Source organism: Salmo salar, chromosome 13, assembly GCF_965601325.2.
Source record: "Salmo salar chromosome 13, fSalSal1, whole genome shotgun sequence".
NCBI lineage: Eukaryota > Metazoa > Chordata > Actinopteri > Salmoniformes > Salmonidae > Salmo > Salmo salar.
Genome location: NC_138303.1, coordinates 39,641,650 through 39,659,951, shown reverse-complemented (window position 1 = coordinate 39,659,951; position 18,302 = coordinate 39,641,650). Strand labels below are relative to the sequence as shown.

At 45.3% G+C, this 18,302-nt stretch overlaps 1 protein-coding gene across 1 annotated transcript in view; it reads right to left on the bottom strand.

Moving 5' to 3' along the window:
* Window positions 1–18,302, bottom strand: part of LOC106567158 (plexin-A2) — a 260,888-nt gene that overhangs the window by 198,789 nt on the left and 43,797 nt on the right. Inside the window, exon 3 of the mRNA XM_082960069.1 lies at window positions 1,145–1,327. Within this exon, the coding sequence (XP_082816195.1) occupies window positions 1,145–1,327 (183 nt within the window). The remainder of the gene's footprint in view (window positions 1–1,144; window positions 1,328–18,302) is intronic.

Genomic DNA, 18,302 nt, shown 5'->3' with positions numbered 1-18,302 from the left:
GGGGGGGGGGGGGGGACCTGTCACATTGCCATACCCTAGGTTTAGCTGAAATTATGACCCTGTCAGCAAGGCGGCCTCAACAGCTGTAAACACAGGGAGCTCTTGTAGATTACACATACATCACTTGGCTGTCACTGTACTTCAATACCCAAAAAGCCCTGACTGTGTAATACCAGGTTAACAATTCTATTATGATGAAGTTGCCAACTTCTCCCACCACACAACATGCTCCACTTTCTCCATCATCACTCAAATCTCTCCATGCATAATAGCCACCTGAGCCACTAGAGTAGATGCTCTTTATGCTGCCTTGCTTTGGTGGTGGTGAGGTGAAATGTGACATTTGAGGACTGTCTAGCCCTTAAAGCGACAGTCTGGGATCTGGGAATCTATTCAATTGTCATTTAAATTCATTTTTATGGCTGTTTCTCAAATCGCAGACTGTAGCTTTAACCAACAGCATTGTCTGTCTGCTCCAGCAGAGACTGCAGGCCGGATTTTGCGTGGGCCAGCTCTCTCTAGCCTCCCCTCTCTCTGGGTCTCAGGGAGAAAGGTGCCTATTAAAATGAATGGGCTGGCAGAGGTTATTCAGCACGGCCACCATAGACAGAGCTCATTCCACAAGGGGAACATAATGACCACTACAGAGGAACGACACCTCCTCCCCCACGCCCTTGCACCCTACACCCCTGCCCACCTGCCCAACTGTCACAGGACCAGAAGCATTAAATATGGAGGAGAAAGGTTTATCTTCTCCTTACCACCACACCGTGCTCCGTCCATTCAGTCCCTTGAATAGAATACTACCACTTCAGCGTCTGAGGTTCCGAGGACCAGTCAGTGGACAGACAGCCTCCTCAGTCTCCTGAGGCCAGGGCTTCAACAGTGATGAAGTGCTTCACAATCGCTTTAAATGGACCTTGAACTGGGAGCCCAGAATAGCTAGAGGACTTTTTCAATAGCTGAACGAGCTAGAGAAGACCGCCCAGAACAGAGTGTAATCGAGAGGCGTCATTGATGGCCTATGCTCCCTAAAGAGCAATGGCCCTAGGTAAGTCAGTATTTTTGAAGTCCAGGCTGTGACTGGCGATAACAGCCGGTAATTGACCATAACTGCCGGGAACTGACAGTAAGAGTAACTGACCTTTTTGAGGCGTCCGCTCTTGGTGCCGACGAAGGCCACGCAGTATCCGTTGTAGACGTAGGAGGTGACGGAGGTCATGCGGTCCCGTGTCTCTGTGTAGAGGGTGTGTCCCGTCACCAGCTGAGAGCCGCCTAGGGGCTGGTTGATGTCCAGACCACAGAACGAGTCATCGATGGGCACCGGCTGGAGGAGAGAGAAGAGAGAGAGAGAAGGGGTTAGATACAGGGAGGGAGGGAGGGACGGAGGGAGAGAGAGAGAGGGAGGTCAGAGATACTATAGAGAGAGGCAGGGTCAAAGGGTGAGAGGGTGAGGGTTCTATGAAGAGAGACAGAGTAGGATCAGAGAGAGGTGGTTTTATATTTAGTGAATCCTGGTGTAGCCTACCAGACAGACGTTCTTCTGCCTTTCTGTTCCACTTGGTAGACCTGTCTCTGCTGTGCTTGAGTGAGCCCCACCTTGCCTCCTCACACAGGTACATGATAACTTCAGGGCAAGAGGAGGAGAGCATGCTAACTTTTACCATGAAGAGCTTCTCTACTCTGCAGGTTAACATGTTACAGTGATGGAATGGAATGGACAGGTAAACAATAACTAGAGAATCTGACTGGAGTACTTGTGACCTGACTTTGGTCCATCCAAGAGAAAAATGACCTGTCAAAACGCCTGATAAAATCTCATTCTCAACAGAAATACGGTACCAGCCAAAAGTTTAGCCACACATACTCATTCAAGGGGTTTTCTTTATTTTTGATATTTTCTATATTGTAGAATAATAGTGAAGACATCAAAACTATGAAATAACACGTATGGAATCATGTAGAAACCAAAAAAGTATTAAACAAATCCCAAAATATTTTAGATTCTTCAAAGTAGCCACCCTTTGCCTTGACAGCTTTGCACACTCTTGGCATTCTCTCAACTAGCTTCACTCCTCTCCTCTTTTGACCTCACCCTCTCACCTTCCCCCCCTACTCACAAGGCAGGCAATACGCTTGACCTCATCTTTACTAGATGCTGTTCTTCCACTAATCTCATTGCAACTCCCCTCCAAGTCACCGACCACTACCTTGTATCCTTTTCCCTCTCGCTCTCCTCCAACACTTCTCACTCTGCCCCTACTCAGATGGTATTGCGCCGTCGCAACCTTCGCTCTCTCTCTCCCGCTACTCTCTCCTCTTCCATCCTATCATCTCTTCCTCTGCTCAAACCTTCTCCAACCTATCTCCTGATTCTGCCTCCTCAACCCTCCTCTCCTCCCTTTCTGCATCCTTTGACTCTCTATGTCCCCTATCCTCCTGACCGGCTCGGTCCTCCCCTCCTGCTCCGTGGCTCGACGACTCATTGCGAGCTCACAGAACAGGGCTCCGGGCAGCCGAGCGGAAATGGAGGAAAACTCGCCTCCCTGCGGACCTGGCATCCTTTCACTCCCTCCTCTCTACATTTTCCTCTTCTGTTTCTGCTGCTAAAGCCACTTTCTACCACTCTAAATTCCAAGCATCTGCCTCTAACCCTAGGAAGCTCTTTTCCACCTTCTCCTCCCTCCTGAATCCTCCTCCCCCCCTCCTCCCTCTCTGCGAATGACTTCGTCAACCATTTTGAAAAGAAGGTTGACGACATCCGCTCCTCGTTTGTTAAGTCAAACGACACCGCTGGTCCACTTTCTACCACTGGTCCTGCTCACATTGCCCTACCCTATGCTTTGACCTCTTTCTCCCCTCTCTCTCCAGATGAAATCTTGCGACTTGTGACGGCCGGCCGCCCAACAACCTGCCCGCTTGACCCTATCCCCTCCTCTCTCCTCCAGACCATTTCCGGAGACCTTCTCCCTTATCTCACTTCGTTCATCAACTCATCCTTGACCACTGGATACGTCCCTTCCGTCCTCAAGAGAGCGAGAGTTGCACCCCTTCTCAAAAAACCTACACTCGATCCCTCCGATGTCAACAACTACAGACCAGTTTTCCTTCTTTCTTTTCTCTCCAAAACTCTTGAGCGTGCCGTCCTTGGCCAGCTCTCTTGCTATCTCTCTCAGAACGACCTTCTTGATCCAAATCAGTCAGGTTTCAAGACTGGTCATTCAACTGAGACTGCCCTTCTCTGTGTCACGGAGGCTCTCCGCACTGCTAAAGCTAACTCTCTCTCCTCTGCTCTCATCCTTTTAGACCTATCTGCTGCCTTTGATACTGTGAACCAGCAGATCCTCCTCTCCACCCTCTCCGAGTTTGGCATCTCCGGCGCGGCCCACGCTTGGATTGTGTCCTACCTGACAGGTCGCTCCTACCAGGTGGCGTGGCGAGAATCTGTCTCCGCACCACGTGCTCTCACCACTGGTGTCCCCCAGGGCTCTGTTCTAGGCCCTCTCCTATTCTCGCTATACACCAAATCACTTGGCTCTGTCATATCCTCACATGGTCTCTCCTATCATTGCTATGCAGACGACACACAATTAATCTTCTCCTTTCCCCCTTCTGATAACCAGGTGGCGAATCGCATCTCTGCATGTCTGGCAGACATATCAGTGTGGATGACGGATCACCACCTCAAGCTGAACCTCGGCAACACGGAGCTGCTCTTCCTCCCGGGGAAGAACTGCCCGTTCCATGATCTCGCCATCACGGTTGACAACTCCATTGTGTCCTCCTCCCAGAGTGCTAAGAACCTTGGCGTGACCCTGGACAACACCCTGTCGTTCTCCACTAACATCAAGGCGGTGACCCGATCCTGTTGGTTCATGCTCTACAACATTCGCAGAGTACGACCCTGCCTCACACAGGAAGCGGCGCAGGTCCTAATCCAGGCACTTGTCATCTCCCGTCTGGATTACTGCAACTCGCATTTGGCTGGGCTCCCTGCCTGTGCCATTAAACCCCTACAACTCATCCAGAATGCCGCAGCCCGTCTGGTGTTCAACCTTCCCAAGTTCTCTCACGTCACCCCGCTCCTCCGCTCTCTCCACTGGCTTCCAGTTGAAGCTCGCATCCGCTACAAGACCATGGTGCTTGCCTACGGAGCCGTGAGGGGAACGGCACCTCCGTACCTTCAGGCTCTGATCAGTCCCTACACCCAAACAAGAGCACTGCGCTCATCCACCTCTGGCCTGCTGGCCCCCCTACCTCTGAGGAAGCACAGTTCCCGCTCAGCCCAGTCAAAACTGTTCGCTGCTCTGGCACCCCTATGGTGGAACAAGCTCCCTCACGACGCCAGGACAGCGGAGTCAATCACCACCTTCCGGAGACACCTGAAACCCCGCCTCTTTAAGGAATACCTAGGATAGGATAAAGTAATCCTTCTAACCCCCCCCCCCCCCCTAAAAGATTTAGATGCACTATTGTAAAGTGGTTGTTCCACTGCATATCGTAAGGTGAATGCACCAATTTGTAAGTCGCTCTGGATAAGAGCGTCTGCTAAATGACTTAAATGTAAATGTAAATGAGGTAGTCACTTGGAATGCTTTTCCAACAGTCATGAAGGTGTGCCCACATATGCTGAGCATTTGTTGGCTGCTTTTCCTTCACTCTGTGGTACAATTCATCCCAAAACCATCTCAATTGGGTTGAGGTCGGTTGATTGTTGGGGCCAGGTCATCTGATGCAGCACTCCATCACTCTCCTTCTCGGTCAAATAGATCTTACACAGCCTAGAGGTGTGTTTTGGGTCATTATCCTGTTGAAAAACAAATGACAGTCCCACTAAGCGCAAACCAGATGGGATGGCGTAGAATGGCTTGAATTCTAAACAAATCACAGTGTCACTAGCAAAGCACCCCTTCACCATCACGCCTCCTCCTCCATGCTTCACGGTGGGAACCACACATGCGGAGATCATCCGTTCACCTACTCTGTGTCTCACAAAAATCTCAAAAGGGCAGATTTCTACTGGTCTAATGTCCATTGCTCGTGTTTCTTGGCCCATGCAAGTTTATTCTTCTTATTGGTGTCCTTTAATAGTGGTTTCTTTGCAGCAATTCAACCATGAAGGCCTGATTCACGCAGTCTCCTCTGAACAGTTGATGTTGAGATGTGTCTGTTACTTGAACTCTGTGAAGCATTTATTTGGGCTGCAGTTAATTGCCGATTTCTGAGGCTGGTAAATCTAATGAAATGATCCTCTGCAGAAGAGGGAACTCTGTGACTTCCTTTCCTGTGGTGGTCCTCATGAGAGCCAGTTTCATCATAGTGCTTGATGGTTTTTGCAACTGCACTTGAAGAAACTTTCAAAGTTGTTGACATTTTCCGGATTGACTGACCTTCATGTCTTAAAGTAATGATGGACTGTTGTTTCTCTTTGTTTATTTGAGCTGTTCTTGATATAATATGGACTTGGTCTTTTACCAAATAGAGCTATCTTCTGTATACCACCCCTACCTTGTCACAACACAACTGATTGGCTCAAATGCATTACAAAGGAAAGAAATTCCACAAATTAACTTTTAACAAGGCACACCTGTTAACTGAAATGCATTCCAGGTGACTGCCTCATGAAGCTGGTTGAGAATGCCAAGAGTGTGCAAAGCTGTCATCTAGATTTTTGGTTACTAAATTATTTCATATGTAATGTTTCATAGTTTTGATGTCTTCACTATTATTCTACGATGTAGAAAATAGTCAAATATAAAGAAAAACCCTGGAATGAGTAGGTGTGTCCAAACTTTTGACTGGTACTGTATAAGAAACGATGTAGAATCACGACGGTGCAGTCAAAATATTTCCAACTGTCCTTAGTTAGGAATTGAATTCCACATCACAGGAGGGAGGGGCTAGGCTGTGGTGGTGATCCAGGTTAGGTCAGAGTGTGAGTGGCGGTGACAGTGGAGGAGGGACAGTGGCCTCAAAGTGCCATATAGAGTAAAGGAGATGTCCAGGAGAGGGCTGGGGCTGAGAGGAGCATCATTCAGAGGTATCAGGGCAGACAGACAGACAGGCAGGGCGCATTGATCACTGACACACAGCCACAGTGTGTGTGTGTTATTACAGATCAGGGCCGGGGACAGCCACACTGATCACTGACACAAACCCCTACAGCCCCAGGACCCATGGTCGTCAACCCGTCCTCCCTCACTACACTACACCAAGCTACACTACACCACGCTACACCACACCACACTACACCACACCACACTACACCACACTACACTACACCACGCTACACCACACCACACTACACCACACCACACTACACTACACCACACCCCACTACACCACACTACACTACACCACGCTACACTACACTATGCTACACTACACTACACCATGCTACGCAATACTACACCTTACTACGCTACACCACACCACACTACACTACACTATACTACACTACACAACACCACACTACACCACACTACACCACGCTACACCACACTACACCACACCACACCACACTACACTACACCACACTACACCACACCACACTACACCACACTACACTACACCACGCTACACCACACCACACTCGTAAAGCCTTTACAACCAGCTCTGCTTTTCAGGAGCAGAGCGAAAAGCAATACCGCTGATGGGTATAAACGCCTCAGCCTCGTAGGCGCGCCCCCTCAGCCCCCGCAGAACCAACACCATTTCCTTTTATTTGCAGCTCCCAAAATAGCATGGATGGAAGGGATAGAGAAAGATATAGTTGGCCCACTCCACTGTGATACAGGAGCTAAGCAGGAAAAAGGCAGCTAAATGCCTGCGATTAGCTGTGCTTATGTCTCTTAATCGGGGAACGTAGAACATGTCTAAAATGATTTGAGCTGGATTCTGTTTCTGCGTGCTGTGTAGTGGCCTTATCTGGGGATCTGTGTCTGTCACAGTCAGAGAGAAACAGTCTGAATCAGATGAGCGATCTACAGTGGGAGCTATAAAAAGAAGCTTGAGGAACTAGCTTGTGTGTGACTGTGTCAGACACTAACTTATCAATAACTACTCCCGCAGACACCAACGTCATGTACAGACAGACACAGACTTTAAATCTGTTCCAAGGAGTCTCAGTCTGAGAATGGGATTCAGAGCATTTGGTTCTGATTATATCTAAATGGTTTGGATGATGTAAGCTTAGTAGGCTTGGCTGGAAACCTAAATCCCTTTTGGATCTCATGTAGTCGTGTTTTCCAAAAGCACCTTACTATGGATATTGGGGGTTTATTGTTATGGTCTATATATCAGGGATGGGCAACTTTAATAGGGATGGGGTCACAAAAAAATCGGAACTCATCATCATAGAAAACAAAGCATTACATGGGCTTGCTCCTACCTATCTCTCCGATTTGGTCCTGCCGTACATACCTACACATACGCTACGGTCACAAGACGCAGGCCTCCTCACTGTTCCTAGAATTTCTAAGCAAACAGCTGGAGGCAGGGCTTTCTCCTATAGAGCTCCATTTTTATGGAATGGTCTGCCTACCCATGTGAGACGCAGACTCGGTCTCAACCTTTAAGTCTTTATTGAAGACTCATCTCTTCAGTAGGTCCTATGATTGAGAGTAGTCTGGCCCAGGGGTGTGAAGGTGAACGGAAAGGCACTGGAGCAACGAACTGCCCTTGCAGTCTCTGCCTGACCGGTTCCTCTCTCTCCTCTGGGATTCTGCCTCTAACCCTATTACGGGGGCTGAGTCACTGGCTTACTGGTGCTCTTCCATTCCGTCCCTAGGAGGGGTGCGTGACTTGAGTGGGTTGAGTCACTGACGTGATCTTCCTGTCCGGGTTTGGCGCGCCTCCCAGGTTCGTGCCGTGGGGGAGATCTTTGTGGGCTATACTCAGCCTTGTCTCAGGGTAGTAAGTTGGTGGTTTGAAGATATCCCTCTAGTGGTGTGGGGGCTGTGCTTTGGCAAAGTGGGTGGGGTTATATCCTGCCTGGTTGGCTCTGTCCAGGGGTATCGCCGGACGGGTCCACAGTGTCTCCTGACCCCTCCTGTCTCAGCCTCCAGTATTTATGCTGCAATAGTTTATATGTCGGGGGGCTAGGGTCAGTCTGTTACATCTGGAGTATTTCTCCTGTCTTATCCGGTGTCCTGTGTGAATTTAAGTATTCTCTAATTCTCTCTCCTTCCTCTCCCTCCCCTCCCGGAGGACCTAAGCCCTGGGACCATGCCCTAGTCCACCTGGTCATGCTGCTGGTCCAGTTTCGACTGTTCTGCCTGAGGCTATGGAACCCTGACCTGTTCACCGGATGTGCTACCTTGTCCCGGACCTGCTGTTTTCGACTCTCTCTCTCCTGTACCTGCTATCTCTGACTCTGAATGCTCGGCTATGAAAAGCTAACTGACATTTACTCCTGAGGTGCTGACCTGTTGCCCCCTCTGTGATTATTATTATTATTGACCCTGCTGGTCATCTATGAACGTTTGAACATCTTGGCCATGTACTGTTATAATCTCAACCCGGTACAGACAGAAGAGGACTGGCCACCCCTCAGAGCCTGGTCACTCTTTAGGTTTCTTCCTAGGTTCCTGCCTTTCTAGGGAGTATTTCCTAGCCACCGTGCTTCTACATCTGCATTGCTTGCTGTTTGGGGTTTTAGGCTGGGTTTCTGTATAGCACTTTGTGACATCGGCTGATGTAAAAAGGGCTTTATAAATACATTTGATTGATTGATTGATTAAGAACACCTGCTCTTTCCATGACATAGACTGACCAGGTGAATCCAGATGTAAGATATGATCCCTTATTGATGCCACTTGTTAAATCCACTTCAATCAGTGTAGATGAAGGGGAGCAGACAGGTTAAAGAAGGATGTTTAAGCCTTGAGACAATTGAGACATGGATTGTGTATATGTGTCATTCAGAGGGTTAATGGGCAAGACAAAAGAGTTAAGTGTCGTGTCTGACTATGATTCAATTATATGACATGCCATTTTATCAAATCGATTACCTGCCGTTTAATTGATTACGTGATTGAATTAAACCATGCAACAATTAAACCATGAATAACCTGGGGCACCAGGGAAGCATTCATTTATATAGAGCGGTTATCTCCCGAATCCACTCTCTAAAAGATCTGAAGATCTTTAATATCAATAGCAGTCAATTATTAATATTCACCTAGATTGGTCTAATTCTTATTGTCGTAAGTACTTAGTTATCTGCACGTACCCTAGCTAATAAGTTGAATCAGCAATACACAAATTGGCTTAATTATGTATTTACTAAATACCTAAATAATCACACAGAATTACATAAACTCAGCAAAAAAAGAAACGTCCTTTCAATGTCAACTGCGTTTATTTTCAGCAAACTTAACATGTTTAAATATTTGTATGAACACAACAAGTTCCACAGACATGTGACTAACGGAAATGGAATAATGTGTCCCTGAACAAAGGGGGGTTTAAAATCAAAAGTAACAGTCAGTATCTGGTGTGGCCACCAGCTGCTTTAAGTACTGCAGTGCATCTCCTCCTCATGGACTGCAACAGATTTGGCAGTTCTTGCTGTGAGATGTTACCCCACTCTTCCACCAAGGCACCTGCAAGTTCCCGGACATTTCTGGGGGGAATGGCCCTAGTCCTTACCCTCCGATCCAACAGGTCCCAGACGTGCTTAATGGGATTGAGATCCGGGCTCTTCGCTGGTCATGGCAGAACACTGACATTCCTGTCTTGCAGGAAATCACACACAGAACGAGCAGTATGGCTGGTGGCATTGTCATGCTGGAGGGTCATGTCAGGATGAGCCTGCAGGAAGGGTACCACATGAGGGAGGAGGATGTCTTCCCTGTAACGCACAGCGTTGAGATTGCCTGCAATGCCAACAAGCTCAGTCTGATGATGCTGTGACACACCGCCCCAGACCATGACGGACCCTCCACCTCCAAATCGATCCCGCTCCAGAGTACAGGCCTCGGTGTAACGCTCATTCCTTCGACGATAAATGCGAATCCGACCATCACCCCTGGTGAGACAAAACCGCGACTCGTCAGTGAAGAGCACTTTTTGCCAGTCCTGTCTGATCCAGCGACGGTGGGTTTGTGCCCATAGGCGACGTTGTTGCCGGTGATGTCTGGTGAGGACCTGCCTTACAACAGGCCTACAAGCCCTCAGTCCAGCAAGCCCTCAGTCCAGCCTCTCTCAGCCTATTGCGGACAGTCTGAGCACTGATGGAGGGATTGTGCGTTCCTGGTGTAACTCAGGCAGTTGTTGTTGCCATCCTGTACCTGTCCCGCTGGTGTGATGTTTGGATGTACCAATCATGTGCAGCTGTTGTTACATGTGGTCTGCCACTGCGAGGACGAACAGCTGTCCATCCTGTCTCCCTGTAGCGCTGTCTTAGGCGTGTCACAGTACGGACATTGCAATTTATTGCCCTGGCCACATCTGCAGTCCTCATGCCTCCTTGCAGCATGCCTAAGGCACGTTCACGCAGATGAGCAGGGACCCTGGGCATCTTTCTTTTGGTGTTTTTCAGTCAGTAGAAAGGCCTCTTTAGTGTTCTAAGTTTTCATAACTGTAACCTTAATTGCCTACCGTCTGTAAGCTGTTAGTGTCTTAATGACTGTTCCACAGGTGCATGTTCATTAATTGTTTATGGTTCATTGAACAAGCATGGGAAACAGTGGATTTTTACGAATTATCTTTGAAAGACAGGGTCCTGAAAAAGGAATGTTTCTTTTTTTGCCGAGTTTATATATATATACAGTACACACACACAGGTTAGATCACACATTGACTAATATCATGTCATGAAAAGCCCCTAGTGGGCTAACCCGATATGACGGCTGGTAACACAAAGGAAGGGGGTTGGGTTTGAATGAAAGACCGGGAAGACTGAGGGACAAAGGGATTGGGTCGCTATGCTATGCTACCATAAATGCAGAATCTTATGCATTCTAATAACCGCCCATTCGGAAAAGGAAAATGCAAGAGATATATATATTTACTCTGAGCTGCGCTTCGATAGATGGGTCAAAGATGGAAGACTGATTTACCCATCAGATCTTTCTGGTCGTAGTGTTGTAGAGCGGATACGTTAAAATACCCTGTCGTTCTTAGGAGATTGTCAGTCCTTTCCTAGGCCACGTATGTTTACAGCTGCAGCTGATAACTCGGTGTCTAGGATGTATCACTTCTTTAGTGAATAATAGTTTAAAGTTCAAACCAAGTTGCCATAATCAGCTCGTGCTGTATTCTGGCTGGTCTAGTCGAAATTCACATTCCAGCGTGGTGATCGTCACCTCCACGTTGAAATTCGCCCTTTTATACGTTAGGACAGCAGTCCTAACATTTCTGGAACTAAATGTTAATTTTGTTAGGTTGTAGTTGAAATTAGCCCTTTTAAACGCATGGACACCAGTCCTCACATCATCAGGAACTGAGGTTGACTTCTGTCAACTGGCTTATGTACTGGGGGAGAGAAGGGCATGTTTCATAGTTCTCAACCAATGTCTGTTCACCTGGGCGTGGCCACTGAGTGAGCATAGTTTACTTATGAAAACAATTCTCTCATTTAGAAGCTAAAATTACATTTAATTTTTTCACAAATAGTTTCATATTTAAACATTTCAATTGCACAACAATTCCATGTGAATCTGATAACTACAATGTGTAGAATTTCCAAGATACAATTTATGTCGTCCTATCATCAGATATAATGTCCCAGACAACAACTGATCTGACATCATATTCTTTAAGTACCAATGGACACTTTCAACTGGTTGAGAAAGGGAAATATTGTTCCATTCCCCAACCTTTTGATGTTACCATACTCTCGCTATGTTAACAAAGGGCTTTCCAAGAGTCCATTCTGTAGAGTGGAAAGAAAAGGGGGAAAGGTATTTATGGGGGGGGTCATAAACCTCACCCAACATGGCAACGTCATGACAGTAGTACTGTAGGTGCCAGGTGCACCGATTTGTGTCAAGAACTGTAAAGCTGCTGGGTTTTTCACCCTCAACCGTTTCCTGTGTAAATCCAAAATGTTCCACCACACATATGACAACCAGTCAACTTGACACAACTGTGGGAAGCATTGGATTCAACATGGGCCAGCATCCTTGTAGAATGCTTTCGACATTTTGTAGAATCCATGCCCCAAAACCACTCCTGCATTGGGGTTGTTGTCCTGTTGGTAGGTGAACCTTCGCCCCAGTGTGAGGTCCAGAGTGCTCTGGAGCAGGTTTTCATCAAGGATCTCTCTGTACTTTGCTCCGTTCATCTTTATCTTGATACTGACTAGTCTCCCAGTCCCTGCCACTGAAAAACATCCCCACAGCATGATGCTGCCACACCATAGAGATGGTGCTAGGTTTCCTCCAGATGTGACGCTTGGCATTCAGGACAAAGAATTCCATCTTGGTTTTATCAGAGTTCAATCTTGTTTTTTATGGTCCTTTAGGTGTCTTTTGGCAAACTCCAATCGGGCTGTCATGTGCCTTTTACTGAGGAGTGTCTACCATAAAAGCCTGATTGGTGGAGTGCTGCAGAGATGGTTGTCCTTCTTCCACAGAGGAACTCTGGAGCTCTGTAAGAGTGACCATTGGTTTCTTGGTCACCTCCCTGACCAAGGCCCTTCTCCCCCGATTGCTCAGTTTGGCCAGGCGGCCAGCTCTAAGAAGATTCTTGGTGGTTCCTCCATTTAAGAGTGATGGAGGCCACTGTGTTCTTGGGGACCTTCAATGCTGCAGACATTTTTTGGAACCCTTCCCCAGATCTGTGCCTCGACACAATCCTGTCTCGGAGCTCTACGGACAATTCCTTCGACCTCATGGCTTGGTTTTTGCTCTGACATGCCCTGTCAACTGTGGGACCTTATATAGACAGGTGTATTCCTTTCAAAATCATGTCCAGTCAATTGAATTTACCACAGGTGGACTCCAATCAAGTTGTAGAAACATCACAAGGATGATCAATGGAAACAGGATGCACTTGAGCTCAATTTCAAGTCTCATAGCAAAGAGTCTGAATACTTATATACACTAAATCAAGTATTTCTGGTTTTATTTTTAATACATTTACAAATGGGTCCTATTATGCCTGGAGGAAACCAAGCACTGCATTCCACAGTAAGAACCTCATACCAATGGTCAAGCATTGTGGTGGTAGTGTGATGGTTTGGGGATGCTTTACTGCCTCAGGACCTTTACGACTTGCCTTAATAGAAGGAACCATGAATTCTGCTCTGTATCAGAGAATTCTACAGGAGAATGTCAGGCCATTCATCTGTGAGCTGAAGCTTAAATGCAGCTGGGTCATGCAGCAAGACAATGATCCAAAACACACAAACAAGTCTACATGAAACTGGCTAAAAAGCAACACATTTGAGAATGGCCTAGTTTAAGTCTTGACCTAATCCCAATTGAGATGTTATGAAATAAGTATGTCATTGTTGTGTTATTTGTTAACTCAGTTTATCTTTATCTAATATTAGGTTTATATTGAAGATCTGATAACATTCAGTATTAAAAATGTGCAAAAATAGAGACAATTAGAAAGAAGACATACTTTTTCACGGCACTGCATATATACAGTATATATTATTATTATTATTACCATTTGTATTTTATTTTGGGGAAATTGGTCCGTGGACCAGGCCGCCAGTTGCCCATCCCCCATTTATACCAATAAATATTGGTGATCTGGAGTCACTAGCTAGATTTCACTCTTGGATTAATCTGGTGCTAACAACATTGATTACCATTGCCAGAGTTGTGCTCTAGAAATAGAATACCCCCATTGACTGGTGGCATTAATCGATATTTAACAATCACATAGCAGATGAAATGGACAAGGCTTGTCTATTATGGTGATATTTTTAACACAAGAGTATGTCTCAAATGCAAACAATGTTGATAGTAAAGTGAAGGTTACATTCACTCCCTATAATTGACACAGTTAAACTTCCTGAAGCAGAATCAGATGTCTGGACACTGATGTGAGCAATAAGTGTCTGATTAGCATTTCACACGGTCCCCCTCAACCTCCTGACCTCTAATCCCCATTACTACACTATGGGAAGCTATAGCTAGGTGACAGGGATGTGGACACAGGTTCCGCTCCGTCTCAGGAGACAGTCAGGATCAATAGTGGATCCTCCTATTTAGACACGCATAGTCGTGAGTATGGTTGAGTAGCCAATGACCATGGATAGAGAGGAAGAGAAAGTGACACCAGCTGAATATCTGAGCCCTATCAGTGTTACTCCACATACACCAGAAGGCTTGACTGTGAGCTTCCAGACAGTATAGACCAAGTCTGACCCTCACGTAAAGTTTTTCTTTCAATACATTTGATCTATATGAGTTTATTTTAACATTCAGGACTAGTGTATTGGGGAAATTTGATTTTTTTTTCCCCCTTTAGGAAAGCAGCTGTGCACAGAACCTCAGCCCCATTTAGAAAAAACAACCATGCTGCTTGAGGGAGATTGAACGAAAACATTGTCAAGGTTAGCATACCAGAGGACATATCCAGCTGTTGGGGTGTAGTGTGAACTTGCTTTCAGAGCTCTTCATCTGTTGACGTCTATCTGCATAATCCATTAAACATCATTACATGCTACATCTCTTTATCTGCTAGGCTAGCCGCTAGACACATTTCCTTGGCTAGCAGAGAACAGAGGAGAGGAGGGTTGATACTATGGAATGCGGCTCGGAGTTTAAGGAACATTCTAATGAGGGCTGCTGAACTGAAGGAGATAGGAGAGAATGTTGTAGGAGGTCTGGGCAGTGACGATGGTCTCACTGAGGGCTGCAAGAGGATTCTCCTGGGCCCAGTTTTTCAAAAGTTATCTATCTGGATTTCACCCACCAGATAGGATTAAATGCATAGAAATAGAATAAATAAAATGGACAAACCATTGACTTGAATGGGGACTGTTCTATTCATTCTATTTCTATACATGTAATCCTACTCGGTAAGTGAAATCCAGATAGATAACTTTTGAAAAACTGGGCCCTGGGGACTAGAGGCTATAGTAGATCTTATCTGACTCCCACTGTGAGAGAGTGAAAGCCTTTACACCCACCTCTCTCTCTCTCTCTCCGCCTCCCCTCCCTCCCTCCCTCTCTCTCTCTCTCTCTCTCTCTCTCTCTCTCTGCCTCCTCTCTCTCCCTCCCTCCCTCCCTCCCTCCCTCCCTCCCTCCCTCCCTCCCTCCCTCCCTCCCTCCCTCCCTCTCTCTCCGTCCCTCTCCGTCTCCCTCCCTCCCTCCCTCTTTGTGGTGCTAATGAAACCAAACAGTGCAGGCCCCAGATAACGTCTCCCTCCGCTTGACAATCACCTCTGACATTGCACTAATGGGGAATTTAGTGATGTTAATAAAAGCGGTCAATAGAGTGCCCAGGGGGACCAGCACAAAGCCAACCACACACTTCTGATCTCGCCGGGGATATCATTAATATGGCCCAAAATATATAATCCTCTGTACACCCCAAACCCATCTCCCGGCCCACACATACGCTCCATACAGGCATTAACATGCACACAGACACACAGAAGACACACAAAAGACACACACACACACTTTCAAGATGAGACACTTGCACTTGAAGGCAATCACTAACAAGCATGCCTAGCCTATAGACTTCACACACATACATGCACATCCTACATGTTGTAGAGACTAAACACTTAGGCCTATAGTCATTAGTGTTCATAATTCCCCTTTTAATTCATATTAGCAATTAAAGACCAAAGACACGGAGGAGCAGGCAGGACAGACGCCTTGTGGGACTGAATTAAAATAAAGAAACCAAACTGTGGCTGACAAGATGTGGCTGATATGTGGCCTGGTATTAGAGAACAGGGATTTCAGAGAGGAGGGGATGGCTTGTGGTCTGGCTGCTGGTACACTACATGAGCTCGCCTTCTCTCTTTCTTTCTCTCTCTCTCTCGTCTGCTCTCTTTCTCCCCATCTCCTCCCCTTTCTCCCTCCCCATCTTCGAGGGCAAAGAGTGTTTCTTTGGATTGCATTGGAGTAGAATATAATCACTTTGGTGTTTGCCAAGGAAAATAAATCCCCTCCTTAATTTGTGAATATTTCTCAGTCATTCAGATAGACCTTAATGTGCCTGTTCTGCTCCCCGAAGCTGCAAAACAATTAGGCCTAATTACATGTAGTGTGAGAATGATCTGATAAAGAGAAATGTTGTATCCCTGCAAAGAAGAACAGTCAAAGGCAGTTATCTTGATTGCTGTGTTTGTTATTATTATGAGTGTGTGCATCCACAGTAGTTCCTCCCAGACTCGGACTCAACCTTGTCGTTTCCAGGGTCGTTGGTGAGTTGGGGTTGCTGCCTTGTTGTTTAATGTCTAGAGGAAACATTAGAGCGGTAGGCTAAAATCCAGATTTGTTTTGTGCTAGTATTCCACTCCTTGTACTCTGTGTAATATGCCAGTAATGGAGTGGCAAGGAGTGGAATGTTAGCACAAACAGACTGGTACACATGATATTAGAGCTGAGTTGAGCTGAGGAATGGCTCTGTAAGCTATTACCAGCGGTAACCTCAGTAGACTACAGTCAGTGTAAAATGTAAATGAATTATTCTGCTGGCTTTCTACATTGAACTGAGGCTGATGAGAACTCCCAGTGGAAGGGAGCTGTCTGCTTCTTGGTAAGTGAACTTTGAGGTGTGAATGGAAACAGAGGCTGAATAATGATGTCTGGTTTGGTTTCACTGTATCAATGCCTACAATAACCTTGGACTTGCACTGTGTAAGATGAGTCTAGCACTATTGTACATTGTTCTCTGTAGAAATGATAACAGACCATGTGACTCTACTGCGACAAAATGGTCATTGGGTGTGATTACAGAGAGAGAACTATTTACAGTATGAGCTTCAACTTTGCACTTTTTACAGTATGTGTGTTTGAACTATGCACTATTTAGAGTATGTGATTGAACTATGCACTATTTACAGTATGTTTGAACTTTGCACTATTTACAGTACGTATTTCAACTATTCATTTTTTACAGTATGAGTTTGAACTTTTAACTATTTACAGTATGTATTTGAACATTGAACTATTTACAGTATGTGTGTTTGAGCTTTGCACTATTTAGAGTATGTTTGTGAACTTTGCACTACTTATAGTATGTGCGTTTGAACTATGCACTATTTACAGTATGTGTGTTTCAGCTTTGCACTATTTAGAGTATGTATTTGAACTATTCATTTTTTACAGTATGCATTTGAACTTTGAACTATTTACAGTATGTGTGTTTGAACTTTAAACTATTTACAGTATGTGTTTGATCTATGCACTACTTACAGTATGTGTGTTTGAACTATGCACTAGTTACAGTATGTATTTGAACTATTTACAGTATGTGTGTTTGAACTATTCACCATTTACTGTATGTATTTAAACTTTGCACTATTGGCAGTATGTGTGTTTGAACTTTGCACTATTTACAGTATGTGTTTGAACTTTGCACTATTTACAGCATGTGTTTGAACTACGCACTATTTACAGCATGTGTGTTTGAACTTTAAAATATTTACAGTATGTGTTTGATCTATGCACTACTTACAGTATGTGTGTTTGAACTATGCACTAGTTACAGTATGTATTTGAACTATTTACAGTATGTGTGTTTGAACTATTCACCATTTACTGTATGTATTTAAACTTTGCACTATTGGCAGTATGTGTGTTTGAACTTTGCACTATTTACAGTATGTGTTTGAACTTTGAACTATTTACAGTATGTTTGTGAACTATGCACTACTTACAGTATGTGTTTGAAGTATGCACTATTCCTAGTAAGTGTGTTTGAACTATGCACTATTTACAGTGTGTATGTTTGAAATATGCACTATTTTCAGTATGTGTGTTTGAACTTTGCACTATTTACAGTATGTGTGTTTGAACTATGCACTATTTACAGTATATGTGTTTGAACTTTGCACTATTTACAGTATGTGTTTGAACTTTGCACTATTTACAGCATGTGTTTGAACTACGCACTATTTACAGCATGTGTGTTTGAACTTTAAAATATTTACTGTATGTATTTGAACTTTGCACTACTTACAGTATGAGTGTTTGAACTTTGCACTATTTACAGTATGTTTTTGAACTTTGCACTATTTACAGTATGTGTGTTTGAACTATTCACAATTTACTGTATGTATTTGAACTTTGCACTATTGGCAGTATGTGTGTTTGAACTTTGCACTATTTACAGTATGTGTTTGAACTTTAAACTATTTACAGCATGTTTATGAA